This window comes from Oryctolagus cuniculus, chromosome 7 (assembly GCF_051225735.1).
Source record: "Oryctolagus cuniculus isolate XC-2025 breed Fujian yellow rabbit chromosome 7, ASM5122573v1, whole genome shotgun sequence".
Lineage (NCBI taxonomy): Eukaryota > Metazoa > Chordata > Mammalia > Lagomorpha > Leporidae > Oryctolagus > Oryctolagus cuniculus.
The window spans coordinates 2,141,553-2,166,753 of NC_142873.1; the positions used below are offsets into that span (position 1 = coordinate 2,141,553).

Consider the following 25,201-nt stretch of genomic DNA (forward strand, 5'->3'; position numbering starts at 1 on the left):
GGGGGGAGAGGTAGTCTGAGGGTAGGCATAGAGGGTGACGAGAGGAGAGGCCAAGCTGGGCAGAGGAGTTGCCAGGTGGAGGTGGGGGGAGAGGTAGTCTGAGGGTATGCATAGAGGGTGATGAGAGGAAGAGGCCAGACTGGGCAGAGGAGTTGCCAGGTGGAGGTGGGAGGAGAGGTAGTCTGAGGGTAGGCATAGAGGGTGATGAGAGGAGAGGCCAGGCTGGGCAGAGGAGTTGCCAGGTGGAGGTGGGAGGAGAGGTAGTCTGAGGGTATGCATAGAGGGTGATGAGAGGAAGAGGCCAGGCTGGGCAGAGGAGTTGCCAGGTGGAGGTGGGAGGAGAGGTAGTCTGAGTGTAGGCATAGAGGGTGACGAGAGGAGAGGCCAAGCTGGGCAGAGGAGTTGCCAGGTGGAGGTGGGGTGGAGAGGTAGTCTGAGGGTAGGGACTTGGCGGTGGAGGATGTAGCATCTCCATGGGAGCTCTTGTCTCTTCTAGTCAATGTCCTACATCAATGGAGAGGGCCTCACATCTTCCTACATGGAGGATCTGGAGGTGAGTGGCTCTGCAGGGCCAGCCCCCCCCTTCTCCCACAGCGGGGGCTGAGTGCCCTGCTACCAGCTGAGACAGCCGGTGCCCCCCCAGCCCTAATGACTGCTCTCTCTGCCTCTCCCCAAACCCTCCTGCAACTCCTCCTCTCTGCATGTGCCTCAGAGCCAGTACCAAGAGCTGGCAGTAGCCCTGGACTCCAGCTATCTAACAAACAAACAACTCAGTAACACCATAGAGGAATTGGTAAGAGCCCAGTGGGGTCCCCTGATTCCATGCTGCCCACCCTGGGCTTCTGTTTCCCCGTGGGCTCTGAAGAAAGGGGCTGGGGGTCCCCTGGTGCTGAGGGAGAGTGGGGTGCTGGGTGGGCCAGGTCTCAGCTGGAGGGACCCCAGAGCATGGAGCATGCAGCATGCCTCTCATCCTGTTGCTGCCCTCTCCACCTCCTCTCTTCTCCAGACACCCCTGCTTGCACCCTGGCCACACAGTCCTGGGATTGTGGCCTCTCATTCAGCGCTGGCCATGAGACTCGTGTCCCCACCCTGACTCAGGCCCTGACCTGAGCTTTGAGTTTGGACAAGCGCCTCTCCGCCCTGGGCTTGAGTTTCCCAAGGAGGTGGAAATGGCAGTTGTCAAAGGTCTCTTTTAGCTCTAAGAATCCAAGATTTCCAGGCTCCCTGGGACGTCAACCTCAGGGAGAGAAGGGATCTTACCTGTGCTTTTCATTCCTGTACCCCTGCTGTTAAGAGCAGCCCCAACCCCTATGTAGCACGTGCTGAGCTGTCGAACGATGCACACACCCCTGTAAATCCAAACCTAGTGGAAGGCCTGTCTTTTCTCACATTCTGTTTCTGGAGGCTCACCTTACTGTCCCCTAAGAAGAATCCCAATTCAGACACGGTTCCATAGCTGTGAGCAAAAACCAGCAAAGATCCACATGCTCTTTCCTTGGGAGCCTCGGGACAGGCCCTGTGCCCATAGGGTCTGAGAATGTGCCAATCCCACTCTGGCCCCCTGCCCACCCCCTCTTGCTCTGGGAGTGGAGTAGAGGGGACATCCTTAGTCACCTTCCTTTCTTTGACTCTCCCCACAGAAACAACAGCAGCATCGGTTTAGAGGGAGGCAGTGGCCCCTGCTCATGGCTCTTTTCCCTGTGCTCTGGGCAGCTCTGCACGCTGAGGGAGGAGAAGGAGTGCAGCCTGAGTCAGGTGCGGGAGCTGGAGACCACCTTGGCCGAGCTCAAGAGCCAGATGGGTAAGCAGGGGCAGAGGTGGCCTGGGAGCAGGATGGGTGTCAGGTGCCCCAGCAAGGGGTGTTGTGGCAGAGGGAAGCAGGTCTGTGCTGGTGGATGGTGAGTCTTGTCATCTCTTTGAGCATAGGTGACCTCATCTGTAAATAGGGGTGGTGCACCCACTGTCCACCATGCACGGTCAAGCACTCTGTGTCCTGGCTTGGAAGGGTAATGACCATCTGAATATAGAAAGTTGTTAGCCAAGAAGCCAGCACTGGGGTGGGGGCAAGCCATTGGCCTGAGGAGCTAAGGACCAAGGCAGGAGCTTTTTGAAAACCCAGAGGTTGGGGCCCCTGATGGCTGCTTCCTTTCTCAGCTGAGCCTCCCACCCCAGAGTCCCCAGCTTTCCCTGCAGGGCTGTCGGCAGTGGAACAGCAGCTGCAGGCGCAGGCTGAGCAGCTGCAGAAGGAGCTGGAGAGCCTGGTGGGACAGCTGCAGGCCCAGGTGCAGGACAACGCAGGCCTGAGTCGCCTGACCCAGCAGCAGGAACAGCGGCTGCTGCAGCTGGAGCGGGAGGCGGAGCTGTGGGGCAGCCAGGCCGAGGAGCGCAAGCAGAGCGACCGCGTGACCATCAGCCATGCGCTCCTGCAGAACCGGGAGCTCAAGGAGCAGCTGGCCGAGCTGCAGGATGGCTTCGTGAGACTGGTGCGTTCGGCCTCCCTGGACAAGGCCTCTGGTACAAAACACTTCCCTCTAGGCCTTCACTTCCCCCCCACCAAAGGGGACGGTGATGACCTAGGCAGGCGCCCTGTGAGCCAGGACCCTGCTGAAATGTCTGTTGGAGGAGAGGGGCTGAGTTTCCAGCCCTCCTGGCACTGTGGGAGGTGGGCACCTGGTGCTGGGATCCGGATGCAGCCACTTTGGGTGGCAACGGATTGCTTCTCTCTGTGCAGAGCAATGACAACATGTGGCTCACCCTCTCACTGCAGGCAGAGCAGCACGTCAAAAATGAGCTGGCCAGGGAACTCGGCCAGCTGCAGGAGAAGCTGGGGGAGCTGAAGGAAATGGTAATGCTCAGCCCGACTGTGAAGGACTAGGCCATGGGTACAAGTCACTGGGGAGGGCAGTGCTAGGCCCAGGAGGGAGGCTGCTCCAGTCTGGAGTGACAGGTGACCTCCATATCGACTGTCCTGCCTCTCTTAGGGCTGGTAGCCCCGGGCTCCTCCCGGGTCTAGACGTCATTGTCCCATGAGAGGCGTGTCACCCAGCTTCACTGGTCACTACACAAAGGCTACCCTTTGCTGAGCCTCAGATTCCTGACAAAGGAATTTAGCATTTTTTCCTTACACAGGTGTTGAGGATGAGCTGAGATTGTGCATGTAAAGTATTAGGCACGAGTGTTCCCCTAACAGCTGATGCCTTCCCTCTCACGTGTGGCCTCAAGTTAAAGTGATGGGAAAGAAGGGGATGAGGTGTGAGGCTGGGTGCAGGAGACATGGGGCTCTGGGCCACTCTCCTGCAACCAGTGGAATTGGTTAGCAAGCCACCACCTGCCCTCATGCTCCCCCCACCCGCCTTGGTCTTCCGTAGATGGAGCTGAAGAGCCAGGAGGCTCAGGGTCTGCACCAAGAGTGCGACCAGTGCCTGTTCCACCTGCAGCAGCACGTGGCTGCCTACAAACAGCTGCACTCTGAGAAGAAGGTGCTACACAAGCAGAACCCTACTGCGCAGCAGCTCAGGAAGCAGCCACAGGAGATGCAGAACCCCCAGGAGTGCCCAGGCCTGGGCACCAACCACTGCATCCCCTTCTTCTACCGGGCTGACGAGCATGACGACATTATCGTCTAACACCAGATGCCGTAAGCCCGGAGAGCCCCAACCCAATCCTTGCCGCTCCACCCCTGCTAGCCACTCTATCCCCTGCCGTTCCTTCCCAGTTCCCTTCCCTCCTTAGCCAGAACCCCTGATGGGGAGAGAAAGGCCTCTTTAGGCTGCCTCTCTGGAGGACCCCGGGGGCTCCTGGGGCCTCCTCATTTCCAGCTCCATCTTTAGAGGCCATGACCAACACAGGCAGCATTTGTGTGGCCCCCAGAACAGCCAAGACCAGGGGGTGCTCAACCACTTGGGCAAGTCAGCCAGGCAGTTTTTATTGCCCCTCTTGGGGCTAAGTGTCAGCCTGGCTGCATAATCTGGCCGGGAACATCACGTGGGGGCATCAGCAGGCACAGACATGAGGGCATCAGGAGAGGAGGGCATCTGAGTGAGGGTCATTGCTGGGCGGGGGCACCCAGGCAAGGGCATCACTGGGCAGGGGTCACTTCCAGGCCAGGGGCATCATGGGTAAGGGTCACTTCTGGGCCAGGGCATCATGGGTAAGGGTATATGGGTGAGGAGGGCACAATAGGATGAGGGTCATCTCTGGGCAAGGGCAGTCCCTTATTCAGGGAGGCTCCTGGTCCCAAATCTCAGGGTGGCCTGGGCAAGCTGAGGCTAATGGGAGGCCAGGTGCTTACCACAGGTGGCGGTCACGGTAGGCCAGGCGTGGTCCAGCTCTTCACTCCATGCTTGTGCCCCAGGCAGGCCAGCTGGGAGGCACGGTCAACAGCCCTCAAAGGGTCGGCTGGGGCAGGCGATGCAGGGGCACCTGTCCCCTTACTAAGAGGCACACCAGCCAGGCAGGGCCGAGGCAGGCTAGGCAGGCATTCAGGAGACTCCCTTTTCTTTAGAGGCACTTTGGGGCAGGGCAGTAGGCAGCATTCTGTCAGGCCCTAGGACAGTTGGGGCTAACTCTAGGCCTGATGAGGGGAAGAGGCTGCCTCCAGTGGGCCTCCCCACCCCCACCCCCATGTACATATTGTACTTGTGTATATTTTGTATATTCTGGGGGTAGGGTCTCCCCTGTATCATATCTGAGGCTGGAGCGTGCAAATGAGGAGGAGGTCTTAATAATTATTTGGGGCTGGGAAACTTATTTATTGACAGTCTATGGCCCAGGAAAGAGGCGGAGACAGGGTTGTGGCACCATGGTGATGTGGCTCCTGTTATTATCTTGAAATAAAGAGATTGAGTCATACTGCTTGGCCCCGTGTGTGGCAGCTTTGTTGCAGGGCCCAGGGTCTGCTGTGCTGCGGGTGGGCACTGCACAGGGCAGCAGGGCCTGCCAGCAGTGGGCAGCCTCTGCGCTGTGCCGAGTGTTCAGTGGGGTGAAGAGGCCTCTTCCAGGCTGGTCTCCTTACACCGCAACTCCAGGGGCACTGCCACCTGTGTGTGTGTGTGTGTGTGTGTATATATAATATGAGTTTTTATAGATATTTATAGAACAGGGCAGGAGCAGGACCACAGAGGGCACACATTTTCACCAAGGTCACACCTGGAGGTGTGAGCTCACCACACAACAGAAAGTCACAGAAGAAGGGGAGGCTTTGGGGCTGAGGGGCCACTGTCAAGTCACAGAACAGCTCTCTGGACAGACTGGCAAAGGGAGGTCTCCGAGGAAGAGGAGGGATCTGGTTAGAGGTCGAAGGGGGGCCTGGGTCTCTCAGGACGGGACGGCCTTGCCTGACCCAATCGTCTGGCAGTGGGAGAGAAAGCAGAGAGAACAGTGGAGAGAGAGGAGGGAGACAGGTGGTAAGGCAAGAGCAGCCAGGCCACAGCACTGGTGGGCAGGGCGGGGGTGGGAAGCAGCAGGAGGTGGGCACGTGGGTGAGCTTTCTGGAAAAGGCCATGGACAGGAAGGGGAAGGAAGATGGGAGGAGGAGCTGGAGTGGGTGACCAGAGCTTCCGGGGAGTCGGGGTGGAGGTTAGAGAGGGCCTCCCCTGCCACTCACGCCACTTCTCACACAGCACCCAGGCAGCACAGCCACAGTCCTGACACAAGCCTGGCCCTCTCAGACTTCCCTCCTCCCTGATGGCCCTGCCTTTGGACCCACTGGCCAGGGCCAGCACTAGCCTCAGGAGTCCCACATGGTAGCCAGCAGTCCTGATGGAGAAAGACAGGAGAAAGAACCCTGCTTGAACCAGGAGTGCACAGCTAAAATGGATGGCTGGAGGGGGCACCGGAGGCCCCTCAGGTACTCGAAAAGCCCAGGAGTCCTCTGAGGGGACACTGGGGAGGCTGGGCGGGCAGGCGGGCACAGACTCCCAAATCTAAGAGGGGCGCCTCAGCTTGTCGGGGGGATGCAGGTTGTGGAGGTGAGGTGGGGCCCTCCTTGCTGGGGAAAAGCAGAAGAGGGAGAGTCAGAGGCCAGCGAAGAGTGGCAGGTGGGGCCCTGGGCCAACTCTGCGGCCCAGCCGGGCGGAACTCAAGAGTAGCTGACCTGCCCTGGCTAAGGGGCTTCATCCGGGGCTGAGGACCCCGCCTTCAGCCAGTAGCAGGTGTGACAATGCCCAGGAGGGAGGCAGGAGGCTGCGCGTCCCTGCCTCACCTGGGCTGATGGGTGCAGAGGATTCTCAGGATTTGAGGTCATCAAGCAACCGAAGGCTTCACCCTGGCCACTGCTCAACTGCACACCCAAGGGACAAGGTGACCCCCGGCCTTTCACCCTGGCCTGTGCTGGGGCTCCCAGGCCAGGGGGCAGGACACCCCCCTGCCCCCAGCAGCACAGCTCCGATTGGGGCAGGTGTGGCATGCCCAGGAGGAAGTTCAAAGACCTCTGGCTGTCCCACAACAACACCCCCCAAGTTCCCAGCCCCTACACCATCAACCACAAGCTCCCTGGCCTCTCTGACAGCTCAGAGGGCACCCACATTTGCCAGTGGTGCAGATTCTGTCCCGAGAACCCCCAGGCTCAGCCACGGAGGCCCTGGGCAGCTGCACTGAGTCCCGAGGCTGCCTGGGAAGGGAGAGGAGAGAGCCAGCTGGCCCAAGGACAGAAACAGGAAAGAGGGAGTCTGGAGCTGCAGTAGGGAGAGGGAGGGGCTTGGCCCTGAGGTCCCAGGGGTGCCCCCCAGTGTGGGGCTGGTGCAGTGGGGCAGATGCTGTCCTGAGGCAGGCAGAGTGGCAGGTGCCTACCTTGGCTGACGCTCCTCAGGGGGCACTGAGAGGGATTCTGAAAGACAGCTCAGGAGCCTCCCAGAGTTTTGTCTGCCCAGGAAGACTGAGGAAGGCCCACCTGTGGGCTGTGGTTGGGGTAGGGCAGGGCTGGGGGTAGCTGTTATTGCCACTATGTGGGGGGGCACGTAGACATCCTCCCCCCATTGGGTAGGCTCAGAAATCCTCATGGGGGATGGAGGGTATTGGCACCACAGGGGTTGGCAGGTGCTGGCAACCTCATGGGTCGGGGAACAGAGGCACCCTCACAGGTCAGGGGGCATGGGCACCCTCACGGGGTTGATGGCCACAGCGACCCTCACCAGGTTGGGTGGCAGCCATCCTCACAGGGTCAGGGGCAGCTACCACCCTCATGGGGTTGGTAGTTCAGGCACACTCATGGGGCTGGGAATACTGGCACCCTCATGGCTCAGGGGGCACTGGCACCCTCATGGCTCAGGGGGTAGTGGCACCACATGTCGGGGCCCCTGCACCCTCAAGGGATTGTGTGGTATAGTGAGAAGGCCATGCCAAGATGGCCACTGGCAAGAAAGTGTCAGTTACTCAGGAATTGCTTCAGAAACTCCCTGGGAAACCACCTGGCAATGGAGCCTGCCTGGCAACAGGCTGTGATTGGTCAGGGCATAAACCGCCCCTTGACAAGATTGGCTGCCTCGGCTATATTAGCTGCTGCACCAACTGAAATAGACAAGTCTGCTGGCTGCTCACCTCTGGCCTGCTTTCACCCAACTCCTGGCATCTGTGTGGTGACTCTGCACCTCTTGCCCCCACCATGCTCCTCCTCTCAGAATGAATCCACAGCAACATCTGGCACCAACGTGACTGAGAGAGAGACAGTGTGTCGGACTCGGTGAGGTCCTCCCTTGATTTTGGCAAGTAGGCCCCTCGGTGTTTTGTGTGCTATTCGGTTCTGTGAGGGTGAGCACAGAACCCCCTCCTACACCCCTTTCCTTGTCCTTGTCCTCCATCTAAGTGACCCCAGGTTAGTCACACACCGCCCAGAAACCTAATGCCGCTTCTCACCTCCTCCTTTTACTTCCGGTTCACCTGGCGAATTCACATAAGGGACCGATCATCCCAGAATTTGTAACCAAGTCATCTACCCTTCCTTGAGAGAGTTGACGCTCTGGAGACACCGTGTGGACATATGGCCTTGACCTAACGAATCAAGGAAGTCCCCCACTAAGCACAGGACAAATGTACGACCTGATACACCACTGTCTGTCATGTAGGGAACCCCTGCATAATGCCATCAACCATTGAGGTGCTAGGAATTTGTTTTGTTATGGCAGCAGTACTGTGCGTGTCTTTCCTTTGGCTAGAGTTGGCGTGCCGTGCCACTCTTAAGCACTCAAACATGGGAAAGATAGCCCCTCTCAGAAACCCACACAGATGACCAAACATAATGAATCTGTGAGTGATAAGAGCCTGTCACTCCAGGTCCCTGTCTCACAGGCATCAGTTGATGACTTAGGGAGAGAGCGCTCTGACAGTGAAAATGACGTGTCAGCAGACAACGCAGCAATGCCTAGTCAGACACCCCCCAGATACCCATGGGATGAACTTAGACGACCTCAAGGAAATAACCCATGTGAGGTCATCCCATCCGCACCCAGTGAGGGTCCCCATGTTTGTGGCAGTCCCCAGGTACCCCAGACTCTCAGAGCAGCTGCTAGACCCCATCCCACCTGCATGTTTGCCCTAAATGTAGGAGCAGATGTGGAATTCAGGCCCTGGATTCCAACACCCATAGAAAGGCTTTTGCTGACCAAGGGCCAAGGATATGCTTGTGTCTATCCAGAGAATGCGGGACAGCCCATTTGGGTACCAGCCAGAAACATCAAGCCTGCAACTGATAGTCAACCAGAACCAGCTGAACAAGACAGAGTCCACTTTGTCAGTGGACACACCTGCTACCAATTGTTGAGCTGCTGCCCTATCATCCTACCCTGAGGAACTGCCCATAGCCATATTTTCTACTGTTTTATATCCCCACTAGCTCTGGTCAGCCACTCAAATGGCCCACAGCCTGCATGCAGTTACCATTGTTCCTTATTCCTACCCCCACCTGAGCAAGCACTCCTATGGTCTCCTGTTTTGAGCGCTGCTTAGTCAATGATGGGTAAGATCCCCTGGGGGACAACTTAAGACAGACACAGCCATGAATGGAGACCACATGGAAACAGGGTCAACAATGGTATGGCCAAGAATCATGTCTCCCGTTGCTCAAAAATAAACAAAAAGGGGCAATGTGGTGGAACAAGAAGGCCATGCCAAGATGGCTGCTGGCAACGGAGCCTGCCTGGCAATAGACTGTGATTGGATGGCTTTGGAAACCACATGGCAATGGAGCCCGCCTGGCAACAGGCTGTGATTGGATGGCTTCCAAAACCACATGGCAATGGAGCCTGCCTGGCAATGGGCTATGACTGGTTAGGGCATAAACTGCCCCTTGACTGGATTGGCTGCTTTGACTATATAAGCTGCTGTACCAACTGAAATAGACGAGTCTGCGGGCTGCTCACCTCTCACCCGCTTTCACCCGACTCCTAGGACCTGTGTGGTGACTCCACGCCTCTTGCCCCCACCACGCTCTTCCTCTCAGAATGAATCCACAGTAACAATTAAGTTCAGGGTGGGAGCAGGGGCTGCCTCAGAATGTGGATTAAAACTCGAGATTTGCACTCTGGCCCAGGGGTGTCTCTTTGAGGACAGCCAGGCCTGGATGCAGCTCCAGGAACCCTGCAGGAACACACCTGCCAGACAGAAGCTGCAGGGTAGCTCCTGTTAGTTAGTTACCTGATAACCCACCCTTAATTAGCTTGAAGGGTCTTAACCTGCTACTTCATTCCCCCATCCAAATTTTTATCTTCTCTCCTTTATTCAAAGAGAAACTGCATCCTGCACCTGGATGTTGTTAACCAAGAATTCATACTCAGCTTCCAGTCCAAGCCACGTCTCCAGGTGCCACTTGGGGGGTGCCTGACAAATGAACAGGTATCCACACCACACAGAAGAGATGTTCCAGTTACTGGTGTTACTTCTCTAACGATGAGGTGGTTTGGGCCCCACGTGAATACTCATGAGCTTTGCACACACTGATACATAGACCAGCCCAGAGGTCCCCAAGGCCTGGATCCAGGAAGAGGATTCTCTCTAGTGCTTTGTACTTGGCTAGAGTTGAGGATGCCTGCACTCATTTCTGCCCACTCACACAGCCCCACACCCTGGGTGCCTAAGATCCATTCTCAGGCCTGCCTCACCACCACTGACCAGCATCAGGATATTCTGAGACTCCCCACAAAACCTCTGGAGGCTCTGAGAGTACACAGGGAGGGCAGGATGACTGATCCAGAAGAGACTTTTACCTATGGGGGCCTGGGGCTGCAGGAAATTGTTTTTTTTTTCCTCCCCCAGGCTATGGATTAATTGAATCTGGGAGTAGAGATGCCCCTTGCAGCTCAGTGACTAGAGAACAACCTCTCTTTCATCCTTTCAAAAGGTCAGCACCTTCAACACCAGAATGGGCTCATCCTGGCCCCCACTTCACATATGATCTCAGTGACAGCTCCAAGGCCAGCAGTCAGGCCTCTTGGAACCTGTCTGGGGCATGTAGGAAAAGAAGGGGCCTCTTGGGAGAGAACATGATGCCTTGGGCCACCTGGCCAGGTTTTCTGTGATTGCCAGGACAATGGCAATCTCAAAAGCAAAAATAATCAGGTTTTGCAAAGAATGATATTCATTTGGGAATGGTAGAGCAACGCAATGGTTGAACATGTGTCATAATAGACTATGAGTGCACTCAAAGGGTCTGAGGGAGGGGGAGTTCTTAAAGGAAAACATAAGGAATGCTATACCAAATACTTGGAAACAACAATATTGGATCACAATGGATAATACCTAGGCTGAGTCCTTTACAATAGTTACTATTAGACAACCAAGAGTTTAGCATCAGCTTCAGGGCTGCAGCAGGTTGGACAGGACAGGAGCTGAGACGGTGCTACGGGACTCGTGGTTGTTAGTGACCATACAGGAAGTGCCCCTAGAACGGTGGTAAATGCCCAATTAGGGTGAGCCCAAGAAATAATGGCAGAAGCATGGACAAGAGTATACACACGAGTCCACGCTTCCTGCTGAAAAGAGAGTCGAGTGTTTACAAAGACATGTGATGCAGAGGTTTTGTCTCACAGATGAACATTGCATACGATGCTCAGACCATGCAAAGAGATTGATGTGAGACACTGGTAGAAAATCAACATACAAGGGACTTCGGAGTGCACTTACTTTAGAAATGAGAAATATCAACAAACAATTTCTCTTTGGTTTGTCTGTGCTTTGATGAGGGAAGATTGCCTTTCATCTGAGAGCCATTTTTCATTGTGTGGTATGCTGCAATCGCACCGAATTAAAATATTTTTCCTAGTTGTTTTTCTCTGAAAATGTTCATCTTAAGGATGTATTTACAATAAGATTGCATTTTGGGGCTGGTACTGTGGTGCAGTGGGTTAAACCACTGCTTGAGGTGCTAGCATCACATACAGGTGCCAGTTTGAGTCCTGGCCACTCCACTTCCAATTCAGCTCCCTGCTAATGTACCTGGGGTAGTAGCAGAAGTGCTTGGGCCCCTGCACCCACGTGGGAGACCTGGAAGAAGCTCCCAGCTCCTGGCTTTGGTCTGGCCCAGCCTTGGCCATTGCAGCCATCTGGGGAGTGAAGTACATAGAAGATACCCCCCTTTCTATCTCTCTCTCTTTCCTCTCTCTCTCTCTCTCTCTCTCTCTCTCTCTCTCTCTCTCTCTCCAACTCTATCTTGCAAATAAAGTAAATAAATCATCTTAAAAGATATTGCATGTTATATACCTATTACCATCAGATAGCTGAATAATTTTGGGGCTCCTAAGCTTACTGGGGATGCATTGAAGACCTGAATTTAAGGCCTATGACTAAATTTGCTAGGAAAAAATATAGGGGAAACACTTCAAGACATTGGTGTAGATGGTGACTTCTTGGTTAAGGTCTCCAAGGCATAGACAACGAAAGCAAAACTAGACAAATGGTATATCAAAACTCAGAAGCTTCTGCATGTCAAAGGAAAAGGTAGAGTGAAGAGACGTCCAACAGAAAGTGCAAAAATACTTGTGAGCTACTTCTCTGATAAGGGGTTAACATCCAGAATATATCAGCAACATAAAAAACTCAACAAGAAACAACCAATCGAGTTAAGAAATGGGGAAAGGACCTCAGAAGACAGTTCTCTGAAGAAGAAATGCAAATGGCTAACAGATATAGTGAGGGAATTCTTAGGGGATAATAATTTAAACCAATCCAAGCATTTGGTATATGATTGTCCTTGAATTCAGAACATGGCAATCAGGAGGTAATTAGTTCTGACAAAATGATACTACATTATTGGTTTTGTAATAATTGTCAAATATCATCAGTTTCTCATAGTGGATTCCAAAACATTTGGAGAGGCTTATTACTTTCTAGACATTTGGGAAGGAAGGAGAGACTGTTCAGTGCTCAGAAAGGTGTTCTTTAAAACCACCACAAGAGAGCAGTAAGACATAGGCTTTAATATCTGCACCCCTGTTTCTCAGAGGCTTGGGAATATGTTTATTCCACCTTTCTTGTGTTAATGTCTCCTTTTCTTCATTTTAAAATTCTCAAACATCTTGAGATAAATTTACTCTCTCTGGAACCTTCTGATTGTACATCTGTGTCTGTATCTGTGTGCACATGTGCATGAGTATATGTTAATGTTCATACATGCATTGTGATGTGTGTGCTTGTCTAACATGTATAAATCTCTGTTAGTGTTGTTATTGTATATCTTCATGTGTACCTTCATCTGTGTGTACTATGTGTGTGAAGGTTAAGTGTATGAGTGTGTGTACCTTTATGAAATATATGTTTGCGTATACCCACTCACATCAAATACTATGCACATGTATGTGTGTGTGTTAGATGTGCACTGTGGTGTGTCCATTTGTGTGGCTCAGGCCTATTCAAGTGTGGGCTAGGGTATGTGACATATGTGTGCCTGTGTTCATGTTTGTGGGATTTTATTGGATGGGCAGGGAGATTTCAAATAGCATTTATATGTGTGTGTAATGACAAGGAACTAAACCAACTGCCCTCTTTTTAAAAGATTTATTCATTTATTTGAAAGTCAGAGTTACACAGGGAGAGGAGAGGCAGAGAGAGGGGGAGAGAGGTCTTCCATCTGATGGCTCATTCCCCAATTGGCCACAACAGCCAGAGCTGTGCCGATCTGAAGCCAGGAACCAGGAGCTTCCTCCATGAATCCCATGTGGGTGCAGGGACCCAAGGACTTGGGCCATATTCCACTGCTTTCCCAGGCCATAGCAGAGAGCTGGATTGGAAGTGGAGCAGCCAGGTTTTGAACCAGCATCCATATGGGAAGCCAGTGCTTCAGGCCACAGTGCTGTGCCACAGCACTGGTCCCACAAACTGTCTGTAGAACTTTCTTCCCAATTGAACACCTCACTCTGGCAGTGTGCTGTCTGCACTCTCTGGAGAGATCAGAGGAAACCCTTTGACTCCCATGTTGAGACCACTACTCTGTCTGTGTTTCTCTGTCCTGCACAACAGTTACGTTCACTGGATTGTGTGGGGGCCATCGTAAGCCCCCAGACCCACCCTTAACTATTTGTTCTGTGTAGAAGCTCCGAGTCTAAAGAGCACTTTAGTATTTATTTCTATCACCACACAGTCTTACTTTCTCTGATATTTGACCATTTCATCTCTAATGATTGACTTTCTTAGAAAAATACAGGTGTCAACTATCCTCTCAAATAATCTGTTTCTAATATGACCATTTTCTTGGCTTCAGCAGATTCTTTTGAAGGAAAACTTGTCAGCTTATCTTCCTAAAGCTTATTTATGCCCGCCTTTATTTTAAACTCTGTATTCCTTTGCAAAAATGCCAGAGGAACCTTTACAAGCTCTGTTTTCTTAGAAATAGTTGATTACTTGCTTTTGAGGTTTGTCTTGAAATGGTGTTCTCTGATCTTAGTGCCTGATATGTAGTCATTTTTCATGTTTTCCCACCTAGCATTTTCTTTTTATTTATTTATTTTTTGAAAATAACACAGAGAGAGAAGAAGAGGCAGAGAGGCAGAGGTCTTCCATCCACTGGTTCATTCCCCAATTGGCTGCCATGGCTGGAGCTGCATCAATCTGAAGCCAGGAGCCAGGAGCTTCTTCTGAGTCTCCCATGTGGGTTCAGGGCTCCAAAGACTTGGACCATCTTCTACTGCTTTCCAAGGCAATAGCAAAGAACTGGATTGGAAGTGGAGCAGCCTGGACTCAAACCGTCACCCATATGGGATGCCGGCACTGCTGGCAGCAGCTTTACCTGCTACACCACGATGCCAGCACTCCCACCTAGCATTTTCTAACTTCATAGCATTCTGAGAGAGCAATGACTTTGCAGCCAGAGTATCCCAAGATCAAACCAGGGGCCAAGTCAAATCATTTGGCCTTTACAGTAGTGGCTTTGGCTATAGCCTGCACACTAAGTTATATAGTAGATTACCCATAAACTCCTACTAATTTTCATTTAAATTTTATGAAGGAAATGTTTTAAAAACAGTTTCTCAGACAAATTATAGTTGAAAGATGTTAATGTATGGTGGAATGAGAAGGCCATGCCAAAATGGCCACTGGCAAGCAAGCATCAGTTACTCAGGAGTGGCTTAGGAAACCCCCTGGGAAACCCCCTGGCAACAGAGCATGACTGGCAACAGGCTGTGATTGATGGCTTTGGATACTTCCTGGCAACAGGCTGTGATTGGTTAGGGCATAAACCACCCCTTAACCAGATAGGCTTTCTTGGCTATTTAAGCTGCTGTTGCAACTGAAATAGATGAGTCTGTGGGCTGCTCACCTCTGGCCTGCTTTCACCTGACTCCCGGGGTCTGTGTGGTGACTCCACGCCTCTTGCCCCCACCATGCTCCTCCTCTCAGAATGAATCCACAGCAACAAATGTAGCTGATTTTCTGCATAAGAATCAGAAAATATTAATTCTACATTATTCAAAATGGAGAATGTCGCTCCCCCTCTTCGTGGAGGAACGACACTAAACCCTGCCTAGGCTTCATATCCGAGTCACGGCACCATTATGTCGCTCCCCCTCTTCGTGGAGGAACGACACTAAACCCTGCCTAGGCTTCATATCCGAGTCACGGCACCATCATGTCGCTCCCCATCTTCGTGGAGGAACGACACAGGACCCTGCGCTGTTCTTTTGTCTGCTCGGCCCTCCCCGGGTTTGCTGCTGGTTCTTCCCGGGTTGGCTACTGTCCCTCCCACCTCCGTGGAAGGGCGGTTCCCCCTGCCACATTCCCCACTTCCGCGGGGGAGCGGCACACCGCCGGCCGGCTCTCTCGGGGGCTGCACAGGTGTTCCCCTTAGATGTTCCTCGTGCATGCCGTCTCTCTCCTCCTTTATAGTCCTCCTCCGCCAATCCCAACTTGGCTGCCCACACGCCGAGTACACTGCTCTCCTCCAATCAGGAGCAGGTCCTGCAGCTTGTCAAGTTGGTGAGAGGCAGCTGGGTAGAAGCTGTTGCCTCCTCTCCCAGCGCCATATTGTGGGAGAGCAGATGCATAGAATAAGTCTTAATTCCAGTAACTCAGTCCAGTCCGGGTTGCTCCCCACAGAGAACTTTATGCTTCAAAAGAACTCTAAAGCTACTGACCTAAAAAATATGAGGGGGTCTTCAAAAATTCATAGAAAGTGCATATTTTGAAAAAACTATGCATGGAGTTGAAACAGTTTTGCATCAAAATAAACATATCTTAATTTTATTTTTCCACAATTTTTGAAGCCCCCTTGTATACAGACTCTATAAATATTTCTATCAACACTTTTTATCCTACATAATGTTCAGTACTTGTTGACATCACAAGAAACAAGATTTGGGTGAGAACACATTGCTCAAATAACCGAATCTTCAAAAAATTCCAAAGATTTTCAAATTACATCACTCCGAAGACAGATAGACATTTAAGCTATTTTGTAATTACATTCAATAAAAACACAAGCTATTGCTTTGGAAGATTATGTTTATCAGTTGACAGTATCAAAACAGAGTCAGCATAGGCATTTGGTTCAGTGGCTACGCTGCCTCTTGGGACACCTGCATTGCATACCAGAGAACCTGGGTTGAAGTCTTGTCTCTGCTCCTAATTCCAGCTTCCAGCTAATGCAGACTCTCAGAAGGGATCCAATACTTGGGTGTGGGAGACCTGGATTGAACTTCCAGCTCCTGGCTTTGGCCTGACTGAAGCCTGTCTGTTGCAGGTGCTTGGTGCATGAACCAGTGCATGAGAGTTCTGTCTGTCAGTCTTGCTGCCTCTCAAAAAAATCTGCAAAAAATATAAAAAAAGAAGCAAAATCAAGAGTTGGAAATGTGAATTGATCAGGAGGACACCTTCCTGACAACTTGATTTGTGCTTCCTGATCCATGGTTATTCTCTCCATTCTTCCCATCCCCATTCAAGCTATGTCAGTGAACACTTCCCCCACTGTGAGATTAATCCATCCTTGATCCCAGTCCCTTCTTATTCTACTTTTTACCCTATAGTTAATCTGGCAGTGAGATTGTTAGAGTCGACTGCCCGAAAAACGTCACCAAGAGACATCTCTTATGCAAACAGCAAGGGGAAGCTTTATTGATTATCCAGCATGCTGGGGCTGTCTGATCATCATGAGCAGAGCAGCCCCGAATAACCAAAGGTTAGAGTTTATAAAGGCAAAAACCGCAAAACCGGGAAGGGGAAGAGAATACACGGTTGTTAAGCGGTTGCTAAAGTCTTACAATCAGCAATTATGATCTTAAGACATAGACAAATCACATCTTCATTATTAGCCCAGGTAACCCAGGTGTAACCTTTCTACTTTTAAGCTTGAGCAATCATGCTAGGGGGTTTTTGTGTGTTGCCAAGGGTGATGTAGTGCACTGCTATTGTCCGACTATTTGAGATCATAGTTTCGGACCAGAGTCTCACGGTGGGGGGGGGTTGCTTTCCCAGAATGCAGTCTCAAGTGCTCCAAAATGGAGTCCCTACTGTCAAGGTGCTACTTCACTCTGTTTTATTTTCACAGCTGCACCAGGAAGGTTTAAACCTGTAAGCTTAAGCTTAACTTTTTACACCCGCACATATACAATTTTAACTCTTCATTCCCCACTCCTTGTTGTAAGGATCTCTAATCTTAGAGATTTTTTTTTTTTTAATGTGACATATTGTTGTCTTATGACCATGAGTTTAACATTTTTAACTTGTTTCCGCATGAAGGTGATGAGTCTATTTAACACACAAGGTCCTATGGTTACAATTAGGAGTAGAACAATTAAGGGTCCTGCTAGGGCTGACAGTAGGGTAGTAAGCCATGGGGACCGGCCGAACCATGACTCAAACCATCCCTGTTGAGTTTCCCTCTCCTGTTGCCATTTTTCCAGTCGTTTTCTGAGTTTGGCCATGAAGTTTCCACCTGGGTTTAGTCAGCATAAAAACAACATTTTTCCTTTAGGGCCACGCATAACACACACCCCCCCTCATGAAAATGAGATCCAACCCCCGCCTGTTCTGTAATACTGAAATGCAGATACTGGGCTACATCTGGGAGATTGTGGAAGATTTGTCAGGCAGAAGGGGCGGGGATCTCCACCTGGCAGGTTATCAGGTAGAAGGGGGCAGGGCAGGATGCAAAGGCCGGGCTGTCCATGAAACATTGTCAGGATGACTGAGATGCAGATGCATATGGTGGACACATTAGGCCTTTATGTCACACACACATAAGCTCATAACTAACTTTCTGCCTAATATTTTTTTCCTCAAGAGGTAATACCCAAAATTCTTCTTTGGGATTATGGATGGAGTTCCGTCTTCTGTAACTTCTTCGAAGCTGGCAGGTGGGCGTCGAGGGGGATTTGGGTATTTCCTCTTGCTACCTGTCTTATGGTGTGCAACAGTGGCCTTGGAGAGACTGTACTGCTTGGTCCAGAGGGCTGCTCAGGTAGTCCAGTGGAATGGGCTGGAAGCCTTGTCTGACGACCATTTGGAGTTAACAGCTTTTAGTCTGTTAGAGACAAAACAAATAAGGGCATTAAAAACACACGGTGTAAGGAGAAGCATCTATAGTTTCAGTACAGGAGTGGAGGGGACCACTTCCCCCTGGACTATTGGATAGACTTTTAAGGCCTGGCAGGGTGTGTGTGGCCCAGACCTATCCATGGGGTGCTGTTAAGAAAATTGTAAGAGATGCAAATCTCCTTTAAGGGAGGCACCCTGTTGACTCGCATTACATGGCTGGACTAGGAGAGTTAAATAGGAGGCTGATAGAAATAGGCAATTTACGTTTTACTGACCCTAGGCCATCCCCAATAGCAGTGGCTGGAGCTGGAAGCCGGGCAGAGGCTGGGCAGAGCCAAAGGCTTTTTAGCTCGGGGCCACAGGGTCTGTAGTTCTGAACCAGGAGTCCTTCGACACCCAGGGCAGTTCCGTGTCCAGTGGCTGTGCTCTTGGCAGGGCCGACAGAAGGCATTTGCTGTTACGACAGCTGCTTGCCCAACGCCCTGGCTCCTTATATCAGCAACAGGTGCACAGGTTTGGGGTGCACTGGCCTTGCTGGGTCTCCTTGACGGCAGATCACCGTGTAAAGCAGCCATTGATTGGCCTGTTGCCCATCCATACATTGCTCCTGCTGCTAGCTTGCTCCTCATTCCACTGGTCTCTAATAAAGTGGACCATGGAGGCAGCCTCTATGATGCCAGTCAAGGGGGGTGCCCAACCCAACCCTGATTTTTGGAGATTTTTTTAATATCAGGGTGAGCTAGAAAAATTATGGTCATGGGCAAATTCTGACACTTAGTATTTTCCTGCGAGTTAAGACCGTGCCCATGAGGAGAACTATGACCCTTTAGGTAAGATCAACTGTGGTGACCTGTTTGTATACTTTGAGGTCGTCAGTGTAACTTTTCACACCAAAAAATTGATCTAGTTGTCACATTATTTTACAGTTTAACCCCCCCCCCCTTTTTTTTTTTTGTTATGTTGTTTGGGGCCCTATACTGTGGCCAGGCATTATTACAGAAAAGGTCAGTCATCCCTTATATAAGGTCTGGGGATCAAACCGTACATCACAGTGGAGAGTCCTGCAGAACAGTAGTAACTTCCCTTCTGAAAGAGAAAAGAGGAGAAGTGAGGCAGCAAGTTGGGTCTCTAGCCTGACTTTTTGGGCTTTTAGATTTAACTGGCAGTTTAACCAGTGTTTACTGTGTAGCCTGACTTAGAGGAGAAATTGTGGCAGAGGTCTCTGCCATCCTTTGGCTTCCGGGTATTTACCGTGTAGCCTGTGGACACTAGCGCTTTCTTGGGTTTCTGGAACCCAGTTTTTTAGCATCTGCCGCATAACCATAACTTAACAGAGACAGTAGAGTACACAATGGATTAATATGAATTTTATGTCTCTTGTTGTCGAATAAACCAGAAATTAAAAAAAAAACCCTTGTATATAAGAGTTTACATAATTTAGAATTATTTAACAGAGTCAAAAAGAGCTTACAGGACCTAACTCTAGAAATGGCAGAGTAATCGATTAAGCAGACACTGTTAAAATAGACGTTACAGTTTTTGCAGAAACAGATTTTAAGATTTATGATTTAGACCATTTTTAGATATTTACTAACATTAGTACACTTTTTTTTTTTTTTTTAAACCCCATTGTTATAACAGAAGATTAGACTTTAACTTTAGGTCAGTGTAATTTTGGTATTAGCACTTAACTCTGTAAATAATATTTTAAAATTATAAACATTTTAAAACTTTTTATGACTTGTTTACACCTTTTGAAACTTTATACTTATAGTTATTTTTACATAGTCTTGAATTGTCATGTATGGCCAACCTATGAGAATACATGTTAACAAACTCAGTTTTTTTTTTTTTTATTGAATTTGAGATGTTAAAAGTATATATAATATATTTTTCCAAGTTTTACTTAGCACTGATGCCTAGATGACTTAAGACACTGAGTTATTAATGAATACCACACCATTATCTGAAATAAAAGTTAAAATTACATTTTTATGTTTTTAAGTAACACAAGGATAACACCTCCTGGACAGCAAACATTAGTGTATGTTTACAACTTTGAAAAGATCTTCCTCATTAAGAGAAACAAGTTTAAAGCATATCAAAGACATGTAAAACTGAGCAAGCAAGCCACTGAGCAAACCGAAGGGCATTTGCATTACCTCAATTTTCTGAACCAATCTGTATTGGCTTACTTTAGTTAACAACATAAAGGCTTGTATACACAGAATTTTACTCTTATTTTTATAAGACCGCTTTAGCTGGAAAGCAAAAACATAAATACAGCATAGGTCTGACACTATTTATAACATTTTAATATATTTTATATAATCTGAATTGACTCAAGCAGCTGTTACTTTAACAAATTTAGAGTCTCATCCTTTGAGAGTTCCAGGGATCCGACTGGAAGCCCAAAGTTGGAAGACTCGGTTTAGAATTTAAGCTGTCAGAGAGTCAAACCATTTAGCCAAAATTAGTACATTTCTGATCAGTTGGGTAATTACTTAGACATTAAAAACAGATAAACAATGTAAACAAACTTCGCGCTGTAGTTTTTCCAATCAAGACTCATAATGGCAATAGAAAAACGCGAAACCTTCAAGACAGGTGAACGCTCTCAGATGAGTCAGGGACAGCAGCACAGAAAAGAGCTGATTATCAGCATATGAACCCATTGTTTAGGTTTTTATTAGCTGCAAAGAGAAAAACCCATCAGGTTGGAAAGGGTTAATGGCTTAAGGTTCTGGCTCCCTTAGGTAAGGTCAGCAGTGGTATTGAATTGGAAATTCCTCCAGGAGAGGAAAAAGAAGCAGCCCTGGGGTGGGGGCTCTGCCTAGAGATATTTGGAGTGCAGAGAAAGGCTGTGGTCCCCCATTTACAGGGAAGACTGCACACACCGGGGCCTGGCAGGACTAGCCGTGGGGTGTTGGGAACCTTCTATAATTTAACCAAAGCCAGATTAATTAGGACTACTGCAGACACTCAGTCAATTACAACAGATAGTTAACTTTAGCTCTTTTCCAGATTTAGTCCTCAGGCAATCAAAGCTTAGCAACAGTAATAGTTTACAAAAAACTTTTAAGACGCACCAGAGCTACCATAAGCTGCAAAGACGGAAAACTTTTTACCCGGTTGGAAAGGGTTAACAGGTAACAGGTAACAGCTTTTCCCCAGGTGGAGAGACCTGTGGAATTTCCCTCTCCCTTTCTCCTCGCCAGTGGTATAGGAATGGAGATGAGGAGAGCAAAAGAGTGGGGGAGGGAGCCCCCCCCCCCCGGAGGAGGAGGAAGGCAGAAAGCAATGAAGCTCCTCATGTCTGGGGGCTGAGTGGGGTTTGAAATCTCCTATCACTCAAGGTTACCCACTACCTAGTTGTCTGAGTTTACCTGGAGGGCCAATATTAGCCTCGACCGAAGCTAAGCCCTGCTCGCGTAGCAGTAGGCAGCGTGACCAGGCGTCCCTCCGAGAGAGAGACCTGGTCCTCGGGTCGCAGTCCGGCCGCCGGGAAGCCAAAGCGAGCTCAGGGGGTCTCCAGGCTCTCAGCCAACTGCCCTTCCTAATTTCCCTCCCATTCCTTACAATCCCTCTGGAGTTTCGGCCGTAGCTAAGCCGTGGCCGGGGGGACTCCGCGTTCTCGGAGAGCTGTGGGGTGCCGGACACTCAACGGTCACTTCCACAGATCCGGTCCCGCTTGAGGGAAGGAATACTGACCTCCGATGTTTTCTCAAAATCCCGGTCTGGGTGCCCAGGACGGCCAGGGAGGAGAACGGCCTCTTTCACTTGGCGAATGAGTGGTAAATGGAGAGCCCTCCGGGGGGCCATTCAGAGGCACAGAAAGACTGCCACTTTACCTTCTTGACTGACAAAGAAAGGTTATGTGCCCGGTCGCTTACCTCCTACCAATGATTTAAAGTTAGAGACAAAGGTGTAGACACAGTCTGGCCCATGTTAGCAGACAACACAATGTACACGAACAGACAAACAGTGTAGAGAATCAGCACACAACAACCACACAAAGTGTCCGTAGAGGAACTGAGATAAACTACTGGTCGCGACGATGCTAGCAATACAAACACAGACTCTGGAACCGCCTCAGAGCCCTGTGAGGATGCCGGTAATACAAATGCAAGCTCCGGAACCACTTCAGAACCTACAAATGCAGACTCCAGAACCACTTCAGAGTCACGCGACAATGCTGGCAATACAAATGCAGATTCCAAATCTACCAAACGGGAGCCATCACAGCACCCCATACAATGCTAAATGACAAGAGAACACAATCAACAAACAACAAGACAACCAACAAAGCACCTTACAACTACAAAAGACTAATAATAAGAAGGCCTTACCGGCCACCCCGTCTGTGCTGGGAATGCAGACTCCACGCCTGCCCCGTCGGAAGTATCTGGGCGTCCCCAGCCTTCCTTTGTCCTCCTGAGGCGTCCCTCAGGGCCGTAGCCTGTGGCCCCCGGGCACGTCTGCCGGCCACAGCCAGGAAGGGCTCACGCCCTGTCCCAGCAGCTACTACACCAGCACAGTTCCCAAAACCCTGGAGCGCTCACAAACTACCAAAATCCAGAATGAAGAGACACAAACCACAAATAAGCCGGCCGACAACACGAATAGGCGCCTGCACTTACCCCAAGAGATATCCGTTGGAGACGTCTGCAGGCAGCAGTCAGATCTCGCTGGGGCCTCCAAATGTTAGAGTCGACTGCCCGAAAAACGTCACCAAGAGACATCTCTTATGCAAACAGCAAGGGGAAGCTTTATTGATTATCCAGCATGCTGGGGCTGTCTGATCATCATGAGCAGAGCAGCCCCGAATAACCAAAGGTTAGAGTTTATAAAGGCAAAAACCGCAAAACCGGGAAGGGGAAGAGAATACACGGTTGTTAAGCGGTTGCTAAAGTCTTACAATCAGCAATTATGATCTTAAGACATAGACAAATCACATCTTCATTATTAGCCCAGGTAACCCAGGTGTAACCTTTCTACTTTTAAGCTTGAGCAATCATGCTAGGGGGTTTTTGTGTGTTGCCAAGGGTGATGTAGTGCACTGCTATTGTCCGACTATTTGAGATCATAGTTTCGGACCAGAGTCTCACGGTGGGGGGGGGTTGCTTTCCCAGAATGCAGTCTCAAGTGCTCCAAAATGGAGTCCCTACTGTCAAGGTGCTACTTCACTCTGTTTTATTTTCACAGCTGCACCAGGAAGGTTTAAACCTGTAAGCTTAAGCTTAACTTTTTACACCCGCACATATACAATTTTAACTCTTCAAGATCTCACCTATCTGAAATATGGCTTTTCAGAACTCAGTTCAAGTTCACTGATGTCTAAATCAAGTTCTTGTATACAGTTTTATACTCTGAAGATAAACACAATAATAATTCTCTACCCTATACTTATGTGGTTATAAGTCCTTAGGGTAACCACAAAAAACTAGAATATCTATAAATTTTAATTAATTATCTAACTTAGCTGCTTAAGAAATACTCAAATGTGAAAACAAGCCAAATACATAAATCTTAAAAAAGAAATTATGACAAGTTGTCATGAGGGAAAGGGGGCCAGTGCTGTGGCGTAGCAGGTAAAGCTGCTGCCTGCAGTGCCAGAATCCCATATGGGCTTCAGTTCATGTTCCATCTGCTCCACTTCCGATCCAGCTCTCTGCTGTGGCCTGGGAAAGCACTGAAGGATGGCCCAAGTCCTTGGGCCCCTGTACCCACATGGGAGATCCAGAATAAGCTTCTGGCTCCTGGCTTCAGATCAGCACAGCTCCAGCCCTTGCAGCCAACTGGGGAGTGAACCAGTGGATGGAAGACCTCTCTCTCTCTCTCTCTCTCTCTCTCTCTGTAATTCTGCCTTTCAAATAAATAAATAAATAAGTATCTTTAAAAAAAAAAGAGGGGGGGCAGCACTGTGGTGTAGCAGGTAAAGCTGCCGCCTGCAGTGCTGGCATCCCATACGGGCACCCGTTCGAGTCTTGGATGATCCACTTTTGATCCAATTCTCAGTTATGGCCTGGGGAAGCAGTAGAAGATAACCCAAGTCCTTGGGCCCTCACACTCATGTGGGAGACCTGGAGGAAGCTCCTGGCTCCTGGCTTCAGATAGACTCAGCTCCTGCCATTGTAGCCATCTGGAGAGTGAACCAGCAGATTGAAAACTCTCTCTCTCTCTCTCTCTCTCCCTTTCAAATGAATAAATAAATCTTTTAAAAACAGGAATATCAGAATATGTATCTATAAACAGCTAAAATCTTTTTTAAAAATTATTTATTTGAAAGAGTTACACAGAGAGGGAAGGAGGCAGAGACAGAGAGGTCTTCCATCCGCATCTTCTACTGCTTTCCTAGGCTGTAGCAGAGAGCTGGATTGAAGTGGAGCAGCCAGGTCTCGAACCGGCGCCTATATGGGATGCTGGCACTACAGGCAGTGGTTTTACCCACTATGCCACTGCACCTGGCCCATTGCTAAAATCTTTTAAAAGAAACAGTAGCAGTTGCAATAAGAACTTTCATTCATCACTGTCCCACCCTCCCTGTAGATTTGAGAAGGAAATTGCTTTTGAAAACAATCATGTCAACACCATGCAGGAAAAACAGAGACCATCCAACTTTATTTAACACAGTAAGCCCACCAATTCCAGTGCAGCCACCTGCCAAACCAATCAACCTTGTAGGATGTCACTATGCAGACATGATAGAGTAATACTGGAAGCCACACAGGGAACATCAAGTTAGTTTCAGAGATCAGATATCACACCATATTACAGGTCATCATGTGGACCTAAAAATCAGTATTACAGGTCACTGTCCAGGCCTCATACTAGTTTCAGTGGCCATCTTTTTTTTTTTTTTTTTGACAAAGAGTTAGACAGTGAGAGAGAGACAGAGACAGAGAGAATGGTCTTCCTTCCATTGGTTCACCCCACAAATGGCCGCTATGGCCAGCGATGCGCCGATCCGAAGCCAGGAGCCAGGCAACTCCTCCTGGTCTCCCATGCAGGTGCAGGGCCCAAGCACTTGGGCCATCCTCCACTGCCTTCCCGGGCCACAGCAGAGAGCTGGACTGGAAGAGGAGCAACTGGGACTAGTACCCAGCGCCCCAACCAGGACTAGAACCTGGGGTGCCAGCGCCACAGGTGGAGGCCTAGTGAGCCACGGCGCCGGCCATGGATATCTTATTGGTAGATATCTTGTGCTTTAGGTGGAATTTCTTCCCCCATCCCCCCAGACCTTTCTGTG

General features: G+C 49.8%; 1 protein-coding gene and 1 long non-coding RNA gene across 4 annotated transcripts in view; one reads left to right on the forward strand and one right to left on the reverse strand.

Moving 5' to 3' along the window:
- LOC103346519 (golgin subfamily A member 2) overlaps window positions 1-4,854 on the forward strand; it is a 108,653-nt gene extending 103,799 nt beyond the window's left edge. Inside the window, exons 4-7 of the mRNA XM_089336792.1 lie at window positions 497-553; window positions 1,641-2,483; window positions 2,732-2,845; window positions 3,369-4,854. Coding sequence (XP_089192918.1) covers window positions 2,744-2,845; window positions 3,369-3,626 — 360 coding nt within the window. The 5' untranslated portion in view covers window positions 497-553; window positions 1,641-2,483; window positions 2,732-2,743 and the 3' untranslated portion in view covers window positions 3,627-4,854. The remainder of the gene's footprint in view (window positions 1-496; window positions 554-1,640; window positions 2,484-2,731; window positions 2,846-3,368) is intronic.
- An 11,053-nt stretch (window positions 4,855-15,907) lies between these two features.
- Window positions 15,908-22,586, reverse strand: LOC138849793 (uncharacterized). 3 transcript variants are annotated; one of them, XR_016236852.1, is made up of 3 exons: window positions 20,549-22,586; window positions 18,998-19,038; window positions 15,908-16,224 (listed from the first exon to the last, which is right to left on the reverse strand). It is a non-coding gene; the product is annotated as an uncharacterized LOC138849793 (long non-coding RNA). The 3 variants fall into 3 exon arrangements; XR_016236854.1 differs by lacking the exon at window positions 15,908-16,224 and adding an exon at window positions 16,504-17,938 and having other exon boundaries at window positions 21,042-22,586; XR_016236851.1 differs by lacking the exon at window positions 15,908-16,224 and adding an exon at window positions 16,504-17,938.
- Between the last annotated feature and the right edge of the window lie 2,615 nt (window positions 22,587-25,201).